Genomic DNA, 18,927 nt, shown 5'->3' with positions numbered 1-18,927 from the left:
CCAAAAATATTTAAATAAATGATATTCTATTATTGTTCCAGTGCAATTAATTGTGATTAATTATTTTAATCACAATTTTTTTAATCACTTGACAGCCCTAGAAATAACACTTTTTAAATGCGCTGAAACATGAAACACAATCCAAAGATTTTGAATATTATTTCATTTTCAAAGGTATGTAACTTTGACTACAACGATAGTGTGATCTGGTGCTCATGAAAATAAGAGCTTTGAAACCAGGAAGGTCCTACCTACTACCTCCTCTTTAAACTGACAAAGTATGGAGAAGCTTAATGCAAGCATTTTATTTCTGTTCTGCCAGATCTGGATAGATCATCCTTGTGTGAACTGGGCTGATTTAGGAGAGTGCAGGTTCACAATTTATTATCAAAGTGATGACATGTTAAATTTTTGTCGAAACTGCCAACTTCATTTATTTATTTATTAGGAGTGTTACTAGGGTTTGGGACAGATTACTGAGGCACGGAGGAAGTGACAACCTGCAATGGCTCTTGTCTGATTTTATCACAGGTTGTAGGAGAAAGGCAGCATGTTTGTTTTTGATTTGTTGTAATAGGTTGTGCTGGGTTTCACATGTTGAAGTCCAGTGTATCTATAAAGAGGACTACCTGCCAATATGTAGTTGCTTTTAATATTTTCATACCTAAATCCTGTCATTTCTCCAGTGGTACTGGTGAGCCAAAGGGTCTGGATCCACCAAACTATATCAAATTCTCCAATATTTTCCCGACAGTTGTTTCACCTCCTTATCCCCTTCACTCATCCTCTTCATGCCCCCGCCCCCAGGTTTACAATAGAGATCTTCTGCTGATGGGTGAGATGAAGGTGTTCTCCGTCTCTCCCAGGGAGTAGTGAAGAAGAGATAGATAGAAGCTGGCTATAGGTTATAAGAGCGGTTCCTTTTAGCAAGCTTTAGTTTGGTACCATAGTAGCACACAGACGGCTGGCATCATGGCAGTTTAAAGAGAGACAGCACCTGACCAGGCTCCTGGCTCCCACTTCACCAGGGACTATTCCTGAAGTGGGTATGAGATGGTTCCAAGGCCACCTCATCCCATCTCTCTACTCCCTCTGTTCTGCCCCTCTTTCCTTTGTGTGAGATCTCTGGGTCAGTCAGAGACAGCCCTTAGATACCTAATTTCTTTGTTAACATTCTAGCCAATGGCCTGCAGACCATGTTGTGCTGGTGGGTAGAAATTGGCACTCAGTAGAACATTTGATAATATACCAGGTAAATCACTACTTTTGAAAATACTGTCTAAAGTGTTTCAGAGTGGTAGCCATGTTAGTCTGTATCAGCAAAAACAATGAGGAGTCCTTGTGGCACCTTAGAGACTAACACATTTATTTGGGCCTAAGCTTTTGTAGGCTAAAACCCACTTCATCAGATGCATGGAATGAAAAATACAATAGGCACGTGTATATATTACAGCAATGAAAAGATGGGAGTTATCTTACCAAGTGGGGAATCAGTGCAAACAGGCCAATTCAATTAAGGTGGAAGTGGCCTATTCTCAACAATTGACAAGGAGTGAATACCAAGGGAAGGGAAATCACTTTTGTAGTGCTAATGAAGCCAGTGCAATCAAGGTGGCCTATTTCCAACACTTGACAAGAAGGTGTGAGTATCAGCAGAGGGAAAATTACTTTTTGTAGTGACCCATCCACTCCCAGTCTTTATTCAGGCCTAATTTGATGGTGTCCAGTTTGCAAATGAATTCCAGTTCTACAGTTTCTCACTGGAGTCTGTTTTTGAAGTTTTTTTGTTGAAGAATTGCTACTTTTAAGTCTGTTATAGAGTGTCCAGGGAGATTGAAGTGTTCTCCTACTGGTTTTTGAATGTTACAATTCTTGATGTATGATTTGTGTCCATTTATTCTTTTGCATAAAGACTGTCCGGTTTGGCCAATGTACATGGCAGAGGGGCGTTGCTGGCATACGATGGCATATATCACATTGGTAGATGTGCAGGTGAACGAGTCCCTGATGGTGTGGCTGGTGTGATTAAATCCTATGATGGTGTCTCTTGAATAGATATTCGGACAGAGTTGGCAATGGGGTTTGTTGCAGGGATTGGTTCCTGGGTTAGTGTTTTTGTTGTGTGGTATGTAGTTGCTGGTGAGTATTTGCTTTAGGTTGGGGGCCTGTCTTTAAGCGAGGACTGGCCTGTCTCCCAAGGTCTGTGAGAGTGACGGATCGTCCTTCGGGATAGGTTGTAGATCCTTGATGATGCACTGGAGAGGTTTTAATTGGGGGCTGTTACTTTCTTTGTTGGGTCTGTCCTGTAGTACGTGACTTCTGGGTACCCTTCTGGCTCTGTCAATCTGTTTCTTCACTTTGCCAGGTGGGTATTGTAGTTTTAAGAACGCTTGATAGAGATCCTGTAGGTGTTTGTCTCTGTGTGAGGGATTGGAGCAAATGCAGTTGTATCTTAGAGCTTGGCTGTAGACAGTGGATCATATGATGTGGTCTGGATGAAAGATGGAAGCATGTATGTAAGTATAGCAGTCAGTATGTTTCCGGTATAGGGTGGTGTTTATGTGACCATCGTTTGTTTGCACTGCAGTGTCCAGGAAGTGGCTCTCTTGTGTGGAATGGTCCAAGTTGAGGTTGATGGTGGGGTGGAAATTGTTGAAATCCTAGTGGAATTCCTCAAAGGCTTCCTTCTCATGGGTCCAGATGATGAATATGTCATCGATGTAGCGCAAGTAGAGTAAGAGTGCTGGGGGACGAGAGCTGAGGAAGCGTTGTTCTAAATCAGCCATAAAAATATTGGCATATCTTGGGGCCATGCAGGTACCCATAGCAGTGCCGCTGACTAGAATGTATACATTGTCCCCAAATCTGAAATAGTTGTGGGTGAGGACAAAGTCACAAAGTTCAGCCACCAGATTTGCCATAACATTATCAGGGAGGCTGTTCCTGATGGCTTGTAGTCCATCTTTGTGGGGAATGTTGGTGTAGAGAGCTTCTACATCGATAGTGGCTAGGGTGTTGTTTTCGGAAGATCACCAATGGGTTGTAGTTTCCTCAGGAAGTCAGTGGTATCTCGAAGATAGCTCGGAGCGCTGGTAGCTTAGGGCCTGAGGAGAGAGTCCACATAGCCAAACAGTCCTGCTGTCAGGGTGCCAATGCCTGAGATGATGAGGTGTCCAGGATTCCCAGCTTTATGGATCTTGGGTAGCCGATAGAATACTCCCAGTCGGGGCTTTAGGGGTGTGTCTGTGTAGATTTGTTCCTGTGCTGCTTCAGGCAGTTTTTTGAGCAGATGGTGTCATAGGCCAGAGGCTGGAGCACCCACAGGGAAAAATTAGTGGGTGCTCTGCACCCACTGGCAGCCAAGCTCCCTACCCCTCCTCACCTCTGCCTCCTCCTCCTCCTCCCCTCTGTGTGTTGTGTCCCCGCTCCTCCGTGTACCTCCCAGCGCTTGCGCCATCAAACAGCTATAGCAAGCTCCGGGAGGGAGGCAGGAGGAGTGGGATGTGGTGTGCTCAGGGGAGGAGGTGGGACTGGGGCGGGGATTTGGGGAGGGAGTTGAATAGGGGCAGGGAGGGGGTGGAGCTGGAGCAGGGACTTTGGGGAAGGTGTTGGAATGGGGGCGGGGCAGGGGTGGAGTCAGGGCAGGACCAGGGATAGAGGGGGGTCGAGCACCCACTGGCACCAAAAGAAGTCAGCGCCTATGGATGGGGTCATTTCTTTTGGTAACCCTCAGTGGGATCAGAGGGTAATGGCCTGTAGAATGTGGTGTCAGAGAGTTCCTAGCAGCCTCTTGTTCATAAGCCGACCTAGTCATGATGACTACAGCACCTCCTTTGTCAGCCTTTTTTATTATAATGTCAGAGTTGTTTCTGAGGCTGTGGGTGGCGTTGTGTTCTGCATGACTGAGGTTATGGGGCAAGTGATGCTGCTTTTCCACAGTTTCAGCCCATGCACGTCAGCAGAAACACTCTATGTAGAAGTCCAGTTTATTGTTTTGACCTTCAGGAGGAGTCCATGCAGAATCCTTCTTTTCGTAGCGTAGGTAGGAAGGTTTCTGTGGGTTAGTTTGCTGTTCTGTGGTGTGTTGGAAATATTACTAAAGTATGTTGCATTATCCTATGCAATATAATAAAGTGTGACAGATGATGTAAAAGGAAGTTCTCCAGTAACGCCATGTTTATAAAACTCAGTCATCATCAGACACCTCTCTTTTAAGTTAGATAACAAAAGGGGAAAGTGTGAAACATTTGTTATTGTCAGATATTAAGCTAATTTGTCCCATAATTTCATTGCTCATCAGGTACAACAGTATATTAGAACATTCCTGCTGCTCTTCTACTGGTAGTTATTACAGAATGGTAAACAAAGATTTTTATTTTCCTGGTTTTGTACCCACAATAGCAGCCTGAATTACAATATTCACACCGAACAATGTGAATAGCCAATGTGATTACCAATGCAAATGGCAAATAGTCTCTCTGTCTGGAGTTAGAACTTGACAAGGAATGTATTTCAAGATGCATATACATCTAGATTTGTTGATGACTATCAAAATGCATCAGATAGGAATGAAGATAAAACTGGAATATAAGCCTGAACAAAAATGGAAAAGTATAAATGTCTTGTGTTTTTATCATTTTGCCTGTTAACCCAAACTACATGTGGAAATATGTTCGTACAGATATTCCTAGAATCAGCATCACAGATACCAGAAGATTACAGATGCAATACAATTGCACACACCAGAAGATTTATGTGGTAACTAAAGATCTGAAAAGCTCTTGACCAACTGGATGTTTTTTTCAAAACCAGGATACTTCCTTTCTGAGACTTGACAGGAGAAATAATACATAGTGTGGAACCTCACTAATTCACACCATTGACTGGGAGTTCCATTGCTAATGATTACATTTTATAAATTTTCACATATGTGAAGATATGTGATTAATAATAATAAAATGAAAACCAAGGATGCTGCTTTGCAAAGTTTATCTTGTTGATTTAATTAATTTTAATTGAGTATAAAGCTTCATAGAATACTAGTGAGTGTTCTGTAGTATATTTTGTAAAATAAAATCCTACTAATGTGAGATTCATAATTGCACTCTGCTCTCAAATCTTTGCTGAAAGGCAGAGAAGAATCATCCAGATTGCAGATTATTGAAGTGAAAATTAACAAGGTTCTGCTACAAAGCCATAATGAGATAAAGTTTTTATGCTGACAAAGATTATGGGAGTTAGGATTTATGGAGTATTTTCCATACTAATCATGTTATTTATCCACACCCTTTAGCAACAGTGAATGTTTTGTGTCGATGTAAGCTACATCGCTTAGGGTAGTGATTTTTTCACACCCCTGAGTGACGTAACTTACATCGACTTAAGCGGCATGTGTAAACCAGGCCTCAGGCACAGTTTCTATGCCGGGCTTCATCAAAGCAACACACACTTGCATGGCTGTGCTCCTGCTGCCAAACCTGATGCTCAGCTAGGTACCTGCCACTCAGAGGAGGTCACTCTAGCACTGTTGGCTGAGATCGGGAGGTGTTCCAGGTCTCCTCTTCTTTGGACACTTTCAGTGGCAGTGGCCTGGGCTGGGGAGGCAACCCGGGGCTCCCCTTTCCCTGACCACTTCCTCTATCTCTGACACTTTTGACACCACTGCCCATGGGTGCTTCCCATTTGCATGGCCAGTTCCTGTGCTGTTTGTCTGAGGGGACAGGAAAGAGTTCTGAGGGCTTCCCTGTCACTAAATATCTAGTGGTACATCAAGCTGGTGGTAAGGAGCTCAAAGTCTCTGTTGAGAATTTGAAAGTAGAAGGAAACTTGGGTGAAAGTGATCATGAAATCATAGAGTTTGCAATTCTAAGGAAGGGTAGAAGAGAGTACAGCAAAATAGAGACAGTGGATTTCAGGAAGGCGGATTTTGGTAAGCTCAGAGAGCTGATAGGTAAGATCCCATGGGAATCAAGACTGAGGGGAAAAACAACTGAGGAGAGTTGGCAGATTTTCAAAGGGACGCTATTAAGGGCCCAAAAGCAAGCTATTCCGATGGTTAGGGAAGATAGAAAATGTGGCAAAAGACCACCTTGGCTTAACCACAAGATCTTGCATGACCTACAAAATAAAAAGGCGTCATATAAAAAATGGAAACTAGGTCAGATTACAAAGGATGAATATAGGCAAATAACACAGGAATGCAGAGGCAAGATTAGAAAGGCAAAGGCACAAAATGAGCTCAAACTAGCTATGGGAATAAAGGGAAACAAGAAGACTTTTTATCAATACATTAGAAGCAAGAGGAAGACCAAGGACAGGGTAGGCCCACTGCTCAGTGAGGAGGGGGAAACAGTAACAGGAAACTTGGAAATGGCAGAGATGCTTAATGACTTCTTTGTTTCAGTCTTCACTGAGAAGTCTGAAGGAATGTCCAATATAGTGAATGCTTATGGGAAGAGGGTAGGTTTAGAAGATAAAATAAAAAAAAGAGCAAGTAAAAAATCACTTAGAAAAGTTAGATGCCTGCAAGTCACCCGTGCGTAATGAAATGCATCCTAGAATACTCAAGGAGTTAATAGGGGAGGTATCTGAGCCTCTAGCTATTATCTTTGGGAAATCATGGGAGACGGGGGAGATTCCAGAAGACTGGAAAAGGGCAAATATAGTGCCCATCTATAAAAAGGGAAATAAAAACAACCCAGGAAACTACAGACCAGTTAGTTTAACTTCTGTGCCAGGGAAGATAATGGAGCAAGTAATTAAAGAAATCATTTGCAAACACTTGGAAGGTGGTAAGGTGATAGGGAATAGCCAGCATGGATTTGTAAAGAACAAATCGTGTCAAACTAATCTGATAGCATTCTTTGATAGGATAACGAGCCTTGTGGGTAAGGGAGAAGCGGTGGATGTGATATACCTAGACTTTAGTAAGGCATTTGATACGGTCTCGCATGATATTCTTATAGATAAACTAGGAAAGTACAATTTAGATGGGGCTACTATAAGGTGGGTGCATAACTGGCTGGATAACCATACTCAGAGAGTAGTTATTAATGGCTCCCAATCCTGCTGGAAAGGTATAACAAGTGGGGTTCTGCAGGGGTCTGTTTTGGGACCGGCTCTGTTCAATATCTTCATCAACGATTTAGATGTTGGCATAGAAAGTACGCTGATTAAGTTTGCGGATGATACCAAACTGGGAGGGATTGCAACTGCTTTGGAGGACAGGGTCAAAATTCAAAATGATCTGAACAAATTGGAGAAATGGTCTGAGGTAAACAGGATGAAGTTCAATAAAGATAAATGCAAAGTGCTCCACTTAGGAAGGAACAATCAGTTTCACACATACAGAATGGGAAGAGACTGTCTAGGAAGGAGTATGGCAGAAAGAGATCTAGGGGTCATAGTGGACCATAAGCTTAATATGAGTCAACAGTGTGATACTGTTGCAAAAAAAGCAAACGTGATTCTGGGATGCATTAACAGGTGTGTTGTAAACAAGACACTAGAAGTCATTCTTCCGCTTTACTCTGCGCTGGTTAGGCCTCAACTGGAGTATTGTGTCCAGTTCTGGGCACCGCATTTCAAGAAAGATGTGGAGAAATTGGAGAGGGTCCAGAGAAGAGCAACAAGAATGATTAAAGGTCTTGAGAACATGACCTATGAAGGAAGGCTGAAGGAATTGGGTTTGTTTAGTTTGGAAAAGAGAAGACTGAGAGGGGACATGATAGCAGTTTTCAGGTATTTAAAGGGTGTCATCAGGAGGAGGGAGAAAACTTGTTCATCTTAGCCTCCAATGATAGAACAAGAAGCAATGGGCTTAAACTGCAGCAAGGGAGATTTAGGTTGGACATTAGGAAAAAGTTCCTAACTGTCAGGGTAGTTAAACACTGGAATAGATTGCCTAGGGAAGTTGTGGAATCTCCATCTCTGGAGATATTTAAGAGTAGGTTAGATAAATGTCTATTAGGGATGGTCTAGACAGTATTTGGTCCTGCCATGAGGGCAGGGGACTGGACTCGATGACCTCTTGAGGTCCCTTCCAGTCCTTGAGTCTATGAGTCTATCCCTCTCCCACCTTTCCTCCTTCCTTCGCTTTCTCTATCTTTTCTTTCTTTCAGTTTCCATCTTTTATCTTTTGTACACACACACACACAGACACACACACACACACACACTGAAATTGAGGGAGAGGCTGGAGAAGGAGAATGTGGGTGGGAGTGTAGATGCAGTAATGAAGATGGGGTGTGGAGAGGAGTCAGTGCAGAAGAACTGAGTGACTGGAAAAGCAGGTGGAATAATGGAGGGGATAAAACGAGAGGGGGAGAGGATAGGAGTGGGAGAGACTGTGTTCAGAGGCTTCAACTCGGGCAGTCAGATCACACATTGCTCCCAAATGAAGTCAGTGGGAGTTGTGCCTCAGTAAAGATGGGAGGATTTGGCCCCATGTAATTAATAGTTGCCACATATGGTGTATTGCAAAGGAATGCATATTGTTTTGCTTTGAAGATTAAAATGACACTGAAATAAGTGTAGCTTAGTTAAAAGGGGTAGATAAAACCCTGGTGACAGAATGATCTAGGAAACAATTCAGAACTGAAGAAATATAAATGGATTACAGATCTTTGCATTGTCTGAAAACCGTTTCAGTCTGTGAAAAGGAACTTTTAATATGAAACAGCACAGCCCTCCAGGTGAGAGGTGAAGTGCAGCAAAGTGGAAAGAGACTCTACAGGGAGAAGAAGAAGAATCTAGGGCATAATATTTTTTTCCTGTTTTAAAATTGTGTTCACTTAGCTTCCAAATGACAGTCTGAGCAGTTAAATGGATGGAACAGCCGGCTTTCCAGATCCATGGCTCAGTGAATTTCAGCAAACAGAACTTGAAATAAAGACAATAGACTGAGGAAATAAAATGCTAGTTAAAACTGAGTAAAATCGAATAGCCGATGTTATGGGTTTAATTAGCATTCTAATCTGTCAGTATTCTGAGAAAAGATGTCCTCAGTGTAATGGAATACTCCTTTGTTTTGCAGGCAGTACATATTTCATAATTGCCTAGTAAATTTGTAGTGAATTGTAGTTGTTAATGATTTCCCCTTCTGAAAGAACTATAATGAAAGGTGCACCAGATTAGACAGTGATTTGGAAGGCCACCTCTAGAGAGCAGGAGCCTTGTACACACTGCAGAATGGTACATTACAAATGGAAATAACCACTGCAAAATACAATGCAACAGTATATGTTCATAAACAGTGGTGCAAGTAAGCAGGTACAGTCAGGTACTCCGTACCATTAAGATATTTATTGCCGACACACCATACTGGAAAGACACATGTTCAGAATTGCAGGGCTCTCCTGGGAACTGCAGTGGTGAAAGGAGCAGAACTAGGGGCCACTGGGTGGACTCACGCTGGCAGCTCCTCCAGCACAACTGTACTGCCTCTAGCTCCACCCTCAGCACTTCCACGCAGCTGCGTCTTCTGTCTGGGGTCTGTACAGCCCCACGGGCACGGGAGGACTGGGCTGGGGGTGGTTCAGCCACACTGCAGGAGCTGCTGGCTTGGGGCCTCCTAGCAGCCCCAAGTTCTGCTCCTTTCACCACTGCGGTTCCTGGGAGAGCCCTGTGCTTCAGAAATCGGTATCCAGTGCAGCGGGAGGACAGAACTCCCCCCACAGGTAACGTGGGATGGGGAGGGGACAGGGAGAGTGCCGGGGCCCCGGGCTGGGAGTAGGGCAAGGAGGAGTCATGTGGGGGGTCATGCTTGGGCTTTGGCCCTGGGCCCTAGCAAGTCTAATGCCAGCCCTGGTGACCCCATTAAAAAAGGGTCACGACCCACTTTGGGTCCTGAACCACAGTTTGAGAACCGCTGTTCTAATCCTTCTCACAGCATGCAGAATGCCTAAAGCCATCAGTCTTTTATGCATGCATTTTCCCCATCTGCATGTTTTTGTGTGGATGGTAACGGTTTAACTACATATGTGAAAAGTGGATATGAACTGTAGCTAAAGTAAATGGCAGCTAGGAGTGAATTGTAGACATTAAACCTTTTCATTAAGAGAGTCTAAATCATAGGGAAAGTTTTATTAAAATGCCAATTAATGCTAAGATAATTAATAAACTGTATTGGAGATAGGAGGCTTTGGAGTCAGAGGCATGTGCATTAAAAGAACACTTCATTGTTCAAGAACAATAATTAACTTTCACAGACAACTCCCTGTTATACAATACATTTTAAACATACAGGGCCAGATCTTCTGCTGGTATAAATTGATTGAATCAATAGAACTATACCAGTCTACATCAGATGAGGATCTGGTCCACTGTATATAGTAAACATGCACTACAGAGTGCAAGCTTATCATTGCCCTTCCTCACCGAAATGTGCAAAGCACCAAAAAAAGACATTTACAAATTCAATTTTAAATAGAAAAGGGGAGAGATTCATCTTTGGTACAGTTGATGTTATGGTTCAGTTACACCAGGCATGAATAATGGCGTAGAACAATGCTGGGCAACCTGTAGGCCGCAGGCCACAAGTGGTCTGTCAGGGTAATCTGCTGGTGGGCCGTGAGACAGTTTGCTTACATTTACCATTCACAGACATGGCTGCCCGCAGGTCCCAGTGGCTGCAGTTCACTATTCCCAGCCAATGGGAGCTGCAGGCAGCTGTGCCTGCAGACGGTCAATATAAACAAACTGTCTTGCGGCCCACCAACAGATTACCCTGATGGGCCGCAGGTTGCCCACCACTGGTGTAGAATATGGCATGAATTTGGTTCAGTGTATTGGATAACCAGTTCATGTGTTCCAAATGAACTAAAATCATGAAATAGCTTAATTGCTATCAAAATAATGTAAAAATGCCATTGAAAACAGCCGTTGTTCCTAGGAATTGGGGGATACAATAAAACTGGTTAATTGGGTAACACAAAGACTGGATGAGATGTAATCTAGATAAGAACAAGGTAGTTAACAGTGGAAGAGATCATTTAAAAACTCCATCCGCGTATGTGGGATATTTAAGTTACACACTGTTTTTGTCTTTTGCCGTCTAATTACATGAACATCCACATATGCCTTCATAGCAACACTTGTCTTACTCTCATATGTGTCTCAGTACATCTCTCGTGTCCATCCACCTTGAATACTTACCTTGCAGTTATACTGTTGTTACTTCATTTCTGAGGATACATTGTCTTGACCTGTTTTGTGAGCTAATGCTTTCTCTTGCATGCAGATGTTGACAGTTCTCTGTTTTTTTCTCCCCTGCCTTTCTTTTTGTAGGAATGGGAGAATGTGCAGCCCATTTCTTGTGCCTGATGAATAAGAATAGTTAGTCATCTCCTACAAATTTGTTTTGTTTTTGTAAGGGCCTGGTTCTGCAACCCATGGTTATGTCATTCCCAATGAGTAAGTAGTATTCAACATTAGGGCTGGCCAGAAAACAGAAATTCCATTTCACAAAAAAAGTCAATGTTTCAAAATGTGAAACAAAGCTGAGACCTGAAAATTTTCATGAAAAATATTGAGAGAAAGATCCCCCTCTAAGAATAGCCAGGAGCCCTTTGATTAAGGCACTCGCCTGGGAGGTGGGACACCCAGATTCAAGTCCCTGAAACAGAGAAAGGACTTGAACTTGGGTCTCCCACATCTCAGGTGAGTGCCCTTATCGCTGTGTACTGTTAGTCTAGGGTGGCGTGCTCTCCTATTCATTCCATTTTATAGCAACAAAATGTTAGTCAAAACACTCCTATTTTGATTAAATGTCATTTTTCTATGGAAAAAGGTTTAGCTGACATTTTTTTGACCAGGAAAGGGTTGCACAAAATAGTTTTCAAACATCTAGTAGCAAACCTTTCAAGATGAAATGTACAGAATCATATCCTCTGAAGATTTCAGTTTGGGTAAACAGGAAGCTTGTTGTTCATTGGTCTTTTATGGATGGCTGTCTCTTAAATTTCCAATAAATGCTAAACTTGAGGTGAGGAAAGAGCTGATAAGTAACAGTACTCCCTTCTACTCCCAATTCTCGCAACCACCCAGTAATTGGGATCAGACCTCTCAATTTGTGCTGGATTCCAGTCTAGACAGATACAATCCACTTACTTATGTAGTGTATGAAATCCGGTCAAGTGATGAAGTCACAGCATTTTTACCAACAGTGTTCAAGGCACAAAGACTTCCAGAGAGATGAGTCTTTTTTCAGTCCTCAACAACATGTGACATGGTTTGTGGATGCCCACATTGACATAGTGGACTGTCTATAAAATGCTACCGAAATTCTGCTGCAGCGCGAATTCCACGTCTGGTTTGAAACCGGTTGAGAAGGCATCATTGCCTTCATGGTAAATCAAACCTGGGTTGATATTGAGTGGGGTCTGAGACAAGATAATTATTTGTCACTATCTCTGTGGACCATGAAGCTCGCCATGCATTCTCTACTGTAAATCCCACACCCATAAACTTATCCACAATGGGCGCTCTGAAGACAGACGACCATGTGGTAGATTAAACAAGTCTTTAATTAACTATAGATGTGGCATATCACACAATGAGATTTGCTACGTTTTCCTCTCAGCAAACACTGGGTGGAGCAATATTGCAGACAATCAGTAACCATGGTAGAGGAGTAGATTTATGTGTGCCTGAAATAATACACATTGTGGAATTAAGTTGTGCATTGATGAGACAAGCGAGCCCATACTGGAATGCAGTACTCTGCTGCTGCATAACAGAGTGCAAAGGCTGTGTAGTTCCAGCCAGTATTCTGAGCAGATTGTTGTGCATTTTGACCTTAGTTGCTGTCTTTGTAAGATGATCGTGATAGCTGAGAGCTCTATCCAACATGATGCATAGATAAACCAGGTGTGGTTCATGCTTTATTCACTAACCATTGAGAACTATATTCATCTCTCTCCCCGCTTGAGCATGATGTAAGTGGAAAACACTCAAAACAGTCTTACTTTCACTGGTATCAGATGCCACTGATGACAATAATCGACCATAGCCACTATATCTGCATTCAGAACACTCTCAAGTATGTCTAAGGAGTGTGACTGAGTGCCGAGGCATATGTCATATGTATAAACAAACTTGTGAGATCTGATATGTGGTAGGTCATTCAAATGTAAATTGAATAATGTTGGAGATAATACTGATCCTTGTGGTAGGCCATTCTTCTGGTGCCTCTAAGCACTTGTTCTGTCACCAATGTGCACACAGAAATAGTGATTTCTCAAAAACAAAGCCATTGCATATACAAACTAATTTGTCATAGTTCTTGACGATTTCACCAAAAGGCCCATGTGCCAAACTGTGTCGTATGCCACGGTCTGGTCAAGAAAAACTAAACTAGTCTTCAGCTTATGTTGGAATCCCTTTGATTCTATAAGATGGTCTGTAATCTCTGGAACACCTGACCGCTCATTTTGCCTCAGCAAGTGTGCACAATCCTCATTCAAACATGGAATGTATACAGGTTGGAAGCCACGTGGAATTGTTGCACTTGCAGCTTTAAAAATGGCACAACAGAAATGACGATTTGCATCTTCTATGGAGATGATGTTTAATGGGATGGTTACAGTGCTCTGTACTCTGTACAGGAACCCCAATCTGCCTTCCAGAAGTTCCATCTAGGCTTCAGTATGCTCCTTATAATCGGAAGATGCATTCCCATCTGAATCAACAACATGATATTGGCTATGTGGAAAATCATTAAGTACAGTACACGCTGCTGGCTGCAAGTGATTGGCAAACGGTATGACCCAGCACAGGTCTGGGTATTAGTCCCTAGTCCAACATGCTGAATGGAAAGTATCACACTGCTTGGGGTCATGGAACAGTGCAAGATCATTATTTGTTGCTCACTCCAACTGAACTGAAGCAGAGGAAACAGTATCAGTTAGAACAAGAGCTCTGTTTCGAGATAAACACTAATTAACAGGGACTGGTGCTCATGTGAATAAGGGATGTCAGAGTGGTCCTCATGTCCCTGCAAAGTATAACAAACTATTTATCCAGGTAGCAAGCAACAACTATAGTAACGTCACAACTTCTGATATTAATATAAAGTGTGACCGATTTCATTTACTGAAATACTACTTTAGTACTTTGTGGGTCAAAATATACCTCACTGCTTCTGTTAAAGATGTCACAATCCCTTTTTTTTTTTTTAAACCACTACAGTGCTAGTCCAAAACCCTACACCTTACAGTATTTTAATGCAGTTTACAAAGTCTACTGTAGCATATCAGTGATATAACATTGCTACACTGCAAAACATTTCTTAGCAGTTTTGGCAACATACCTGTATAGTCCTTTAGCTTTTGCCCATGCACTCCTCTAGTCCATTCTCTGAGTGTTTCATTCCTGAGTCAAATATAAATCCTCATTTCAGACCTGGCAGATTTATCATTAAAAGTTGTGTGGCACAAGCTGGCTAGGATAGTGCATGATCAACAATGCTAATCATCCCTGGGATTCCTCTGTGGTTTTGTGTGTGACTGCTATTTAGATGATAGTTGAGACAGTAATGTTCAGTTTCTCTTGTTGAATTAGTTTCAGCATTCCAAAAGTGTGTTCCATGCTCTTACTTGTTTTAAAAAAAAAAACTCATTTATTTATATATGTACTATCCATCAGTATAATACAGATATTAAAATATCAGTCTTAATTTTATATTCAGAATCACAATATGTTGTCCAATGCCCGTGTACAAAAAAGTGCAGCAAAATTCAGTAACATCTGCAGATTTTCTTTGTAAATTGCAGTGTTATCCTGAAGTTAATTATATAAACCTGATTTTCTTCCTCAAGCACAACTTCTACATGATATATTGTTTCTCAATCAGAATATTTTGTTTGCTATTTCTAATTAAATTATTATAATATTAGGCTTAGCTAGTATATGCACTCTTATTTTACCTTGCATTTTAAGAGCTATTCCCATTTGTGTAGTATACTAGATGTCATGTCAATTATTTTCTGCAGTCAGAAATGCCACCTCTGTTCTAAATGAAAAGCATTGGTAGAAACATTTTACATTAAATAGTGCAACTGTCTGCTGTGCTCTAGTATACACGTATTTTGAATTCCATTGTTGTTGGCATTAAAGTCATAGTATAAGTGACTGCTTAGAAAGAGTGATATTACCTGCATATGTGAAAATGAAATGCACAAAACTTCTTTCAACTTAGAATCAAATTCTGCCATCATTTATGCCCATGAAAGCCCAGTGAAATTGACTTTTGCTAATTGAAGTGTGACTTATTCCATTTCACTTGCTTATTAGGATATTTTAAGAGATTACAGGTATCTGGAAACATAGTTCTTTTGGTTACTGCACTGTAAATATAGAGTAACTACAATGCCTTCTTTAGAGTTATTCCAGATATACCGGTTCCTTTTTTCAATAAAGGTATCTTCAGAACATGGAGTTTTAAACTTCTCTTTCCATGCACTTAACAGACTTATTTATTGGAACTCTCAGTGTATATCCTCACTTAGCTCTTGAAACATATCACTTTCTCCTTGTATCAGTAAGAGATTTGGGGTTTTTCTCACTTAGTTTGGTTGTTCAGGAGAAAGAGAAATGAGAGGCCTAGGTGTGTAGTATTCAGGAATTTGATTGTTCCTTGGCCGCTAGCACTTACATTGTTGTGTCCTATAGTACTGTTAATATCTGTTTATCAAGGATGACACTGGACTGAAAGATAGAATTCGTAAAAACACCAGGGGCAATATGTTCTGGTGGCACATCTCTCAAACTCTGCTGGGTCAATGAGAAATTTCTGCAGACCCTTAGAAGAGCCAATGAAGTAGCTGTACCAACCTTAGTTTATTACAGGATTTTCTTTTTTTAATTGTATGTGAAGTTAATACCAAGTTAGAACTACACATTTTTTGTGCTGTGGTTCTAGATTTAAGAGAAGAATATATTTAAAAAGAGAGCTTGCAAATGACCACTGAATGTATTTGAAATAGTTCTAAAAGCTAAAATTGCTATTTAGCTTGTTAAGGTTTGCTTGAATTTATTCAACCCAGAAGTTGTGTTCCATATACTCAGACAAGTCTTTTGGGGAAAAAATATTTCAGTGGATCTTGCCTAGTTTAGTGATATTAATGCGATATAGTAATAGACTTCACTGGCAGTGTAGCCAATGAAGTGGTAGTGAAATGAAACTAGTACCCAGTTTGCCCAAGCAGTCATTTATAGAACACATGGGAGTGCTGTACTGCTGTACTACTTTACATTCATTTGAGAAGCCCAGAAATAGACCCAGTCAAAAAGATCACAAAAGACATACTATGAGTTCCCAAAGAGACGCTTTTTAAAATCCCAAATCAAACTGTTATTTGTTCCATTTTTAATAGTAATTACTGTTGGTTTGGGAGGAGACATAAAAAAGAGAGAGTAATACAAGTGTGCTACATAGTAGCAGTTGTGAGAAGATACGTAACTTTTGGTCAGCAAACGTATAGATTTAGGGCTGGGCAAACCACTCACATTAAAACAAGAGCCACTCAAAGCTTTGCTCAAAACTCACTGATTCTTTTATTGAGGCAGAAATAAGTTCACATAATGCTAAATTCATTTTCACTTTCTCAAGTCGTTGCACTTCCTGGTTGCATACGAGACCAAAAACAGAATCGGAAGGTCTAAAATACTAGGAGAATAATTTCAGACTTAACTCAGAAACTATTCCAAACTGTTGCATATTTATAAAAAACAGATTGGTAATTGTTTTCGCCAATCATTACTTGTGATGTTACTAATTAAATGGAACAGGTGCCCATTATGTAAATAGAATTTTCAAAAAGAAAAATAAAGTAACACCAATTATTATCTGTATTTCTTACTGTAAGTTTCCTTTTTTGTGAATGGCCAATAATATTTTTAAATACATTATCAAAAATAAGCATAAAAGTATAGAGAAGGAATAAGCATTTATAGCAAATTTTCCATTAGCTCATACAGGTGAATTAATTCCAGAGATAGACAGCCACAGTTTTACTTTTTCTCTTTTCTTGTGTTAATAGTGTATGAACTTGCTTCTAATAGAGCATAAGATGTTCTAGGGCAGAGCTTCCCAGCATGGTAATGTTTGAATGAGATAATACACTTCTTCTGAGAGAGAGACAGTATTGTTAATTGATTAGTAACAGTAGCAGTGTATCCTTGACAATTATTTCCCCGTTTCTCCTGTTTCACATTTCCTGTGTTAGGGCCCAGTTTTCCATCGGTTGAAGTCAATAGGAGCTTTGCCACTGATTTCAATGGGAAGAAGTCTGAAAATGATAAGGTTGTTTAGGTACCTACATGGTATGCTGGTTGTTTGCTGATCTAACAGACGAGTCTGTAGCTAGGAGTTATGATGTGGTGAAATGTGATGAAGACGTGTTTCTAATATAACTAACCTGAATTCAGAAAACAACATATAATTTAGGGTGATAAATATAGAGTGGTGTCATGAGCAAAATACTAGTCACAAAATTCAGCAAACTCAGTGCAACATAGACATCATCATGTCTTGATACCGGCCCAGAAGAGCCATGTTCCAGGAGTTGATCCTGGCAGTGCATGTGGCAAGACAGGGCTGGCCACTTCCAGCCCAGTTCTTGAGGACATCCCAGGTCAGAAGAAAAGAGATGAAAGAAACAGGCTGTTTTAATAACCACACCCCTGAGAGAGATCCCTGGACTGTGGCATTTTCTGGGCCGATGTGAAAGATGTTTGTGTCACAAACAAAATTGTGTCATGGTAAAACACTGACTGAAATGCAAACTCTTGAGTGTGGGGTTCAGTCCCTTCATACAGGGATGGTTTGAACTGGCCCTGAGCATTCATCCATTCCTATTTTGTTCCTTTCATCACCTATTTCTTACTTATTAAGGAGAAATGTATCATTTGTTGTAATTGCCAAGTCCTTAGGCTCCTCAAAAGAGGCTCATAATGTCTATAAAACATAGGCACAACAGAATTAAAGTGAGTAGAGGATGTACTTCAACCCAGAAGAAATAGTTACAGCTGAGTTATAAATCTTAGAAATAGAATATTCATGTTAAAAAGGCTTACAGACTCTTAACTGAAGTGGCACTTGTAGCTGCCTTTATAACAGGAACCTGAGATAAAAATCAGGAATGTATTACAAATAATGTCAGGCTTCTAAGGTATCAAGCTGAAAAACAGACAAGAAATTTCTAAAGGCTGGTTTTAACACTTGTAAGCTAAAATAGTGGGAAAACATGAAGACAAAAGTTCCTGGTCTAATGACACATTGTGTAAAAATTAAATGTTTGAAGTTAAATGTTAGATACTAATGTCAATTTTAAAATATCTGAAAGTATATGAATACTTGTGTATGAATGTATATATTTATGATTATATGTGGCTATATTTATATAGACACAGACATATACAACATGCTATATAACTTCAAATTTCCTTTATTTTTCATCTATAAAACTAATGTCAAATTATTTCTTTTTGTTCTTCTCACAGCTGAATTTTTATTCCTCTTGTGGGGTGTTTATCTCTGCTATGCAGTGCGGACAGTCCCATCAGCATTTCATGAGCCACGTTATATGACTGTTGCAGTTCACAATGAGCTCATTATCTCTGCTATATTTCATACAATTAGGCAAGTGATCTGTAGATCTAGTATTTAACTGTTTATCTTTCAGGTTTCCTGTGGTGCAATTTAAAATGGGTAATCTGGATAGGATGCATAATGGAATAACCTCATAAATATTTTAATCTGCAAATTAAGACATTATTAAACCTAATGTTCTCATAGGACTGGAAAATATGTGTAATCAACTTATTAATCATGTGATTTTTTTTCAGTATAGCTAGTTTACATGTTCTTTATGCCAATTGGATCAAAATTTAATATATATAACAAATTAGATTTAGCAGAATTACTGT

General features: G+C 40.5%; 1 protein-coding gene across 1 annotated transcript in view; it reads left to right on the top strand.

The window, feature by feature from the left end:
• GPR158 (G protein-coupled receptor 158) overlaps nt 1-18,927 on the top strand; it is a 318,765-nt gene that overhangs the window by 283,832 nt on the left and 16,006 nt on the right. The window contains exon 8 of the mRNA XM_030550335.1: nt 18,502-18,640. Coding sequence (XP_030406195.1) covers nt 18,502-18,640 — 139 coding nt within the window. The remainder of the gene's footprint in view (nt 1-18,501; nt 18,641-18,927) is intronic.

Source organism: Gopherus evgoodei, chromosome 2 (genome assembly GCF_007399415.2).
Source record: "Gopherus evgoodei ecotype Sinaloan lineage chromosome 2, rGopEvg1_v1.p, whole genome shotgun sequence".
Lineage (NCBI taxonomy): Eukaryota > Metazoa > Chordata > Testudines > Testudinidae > Gopherus > Gopherus evgoodei.
Note: the sequence above shows the minus strand (reverse complement) of the source record. Positions and strands in the feature narration are given on the sequence as shown.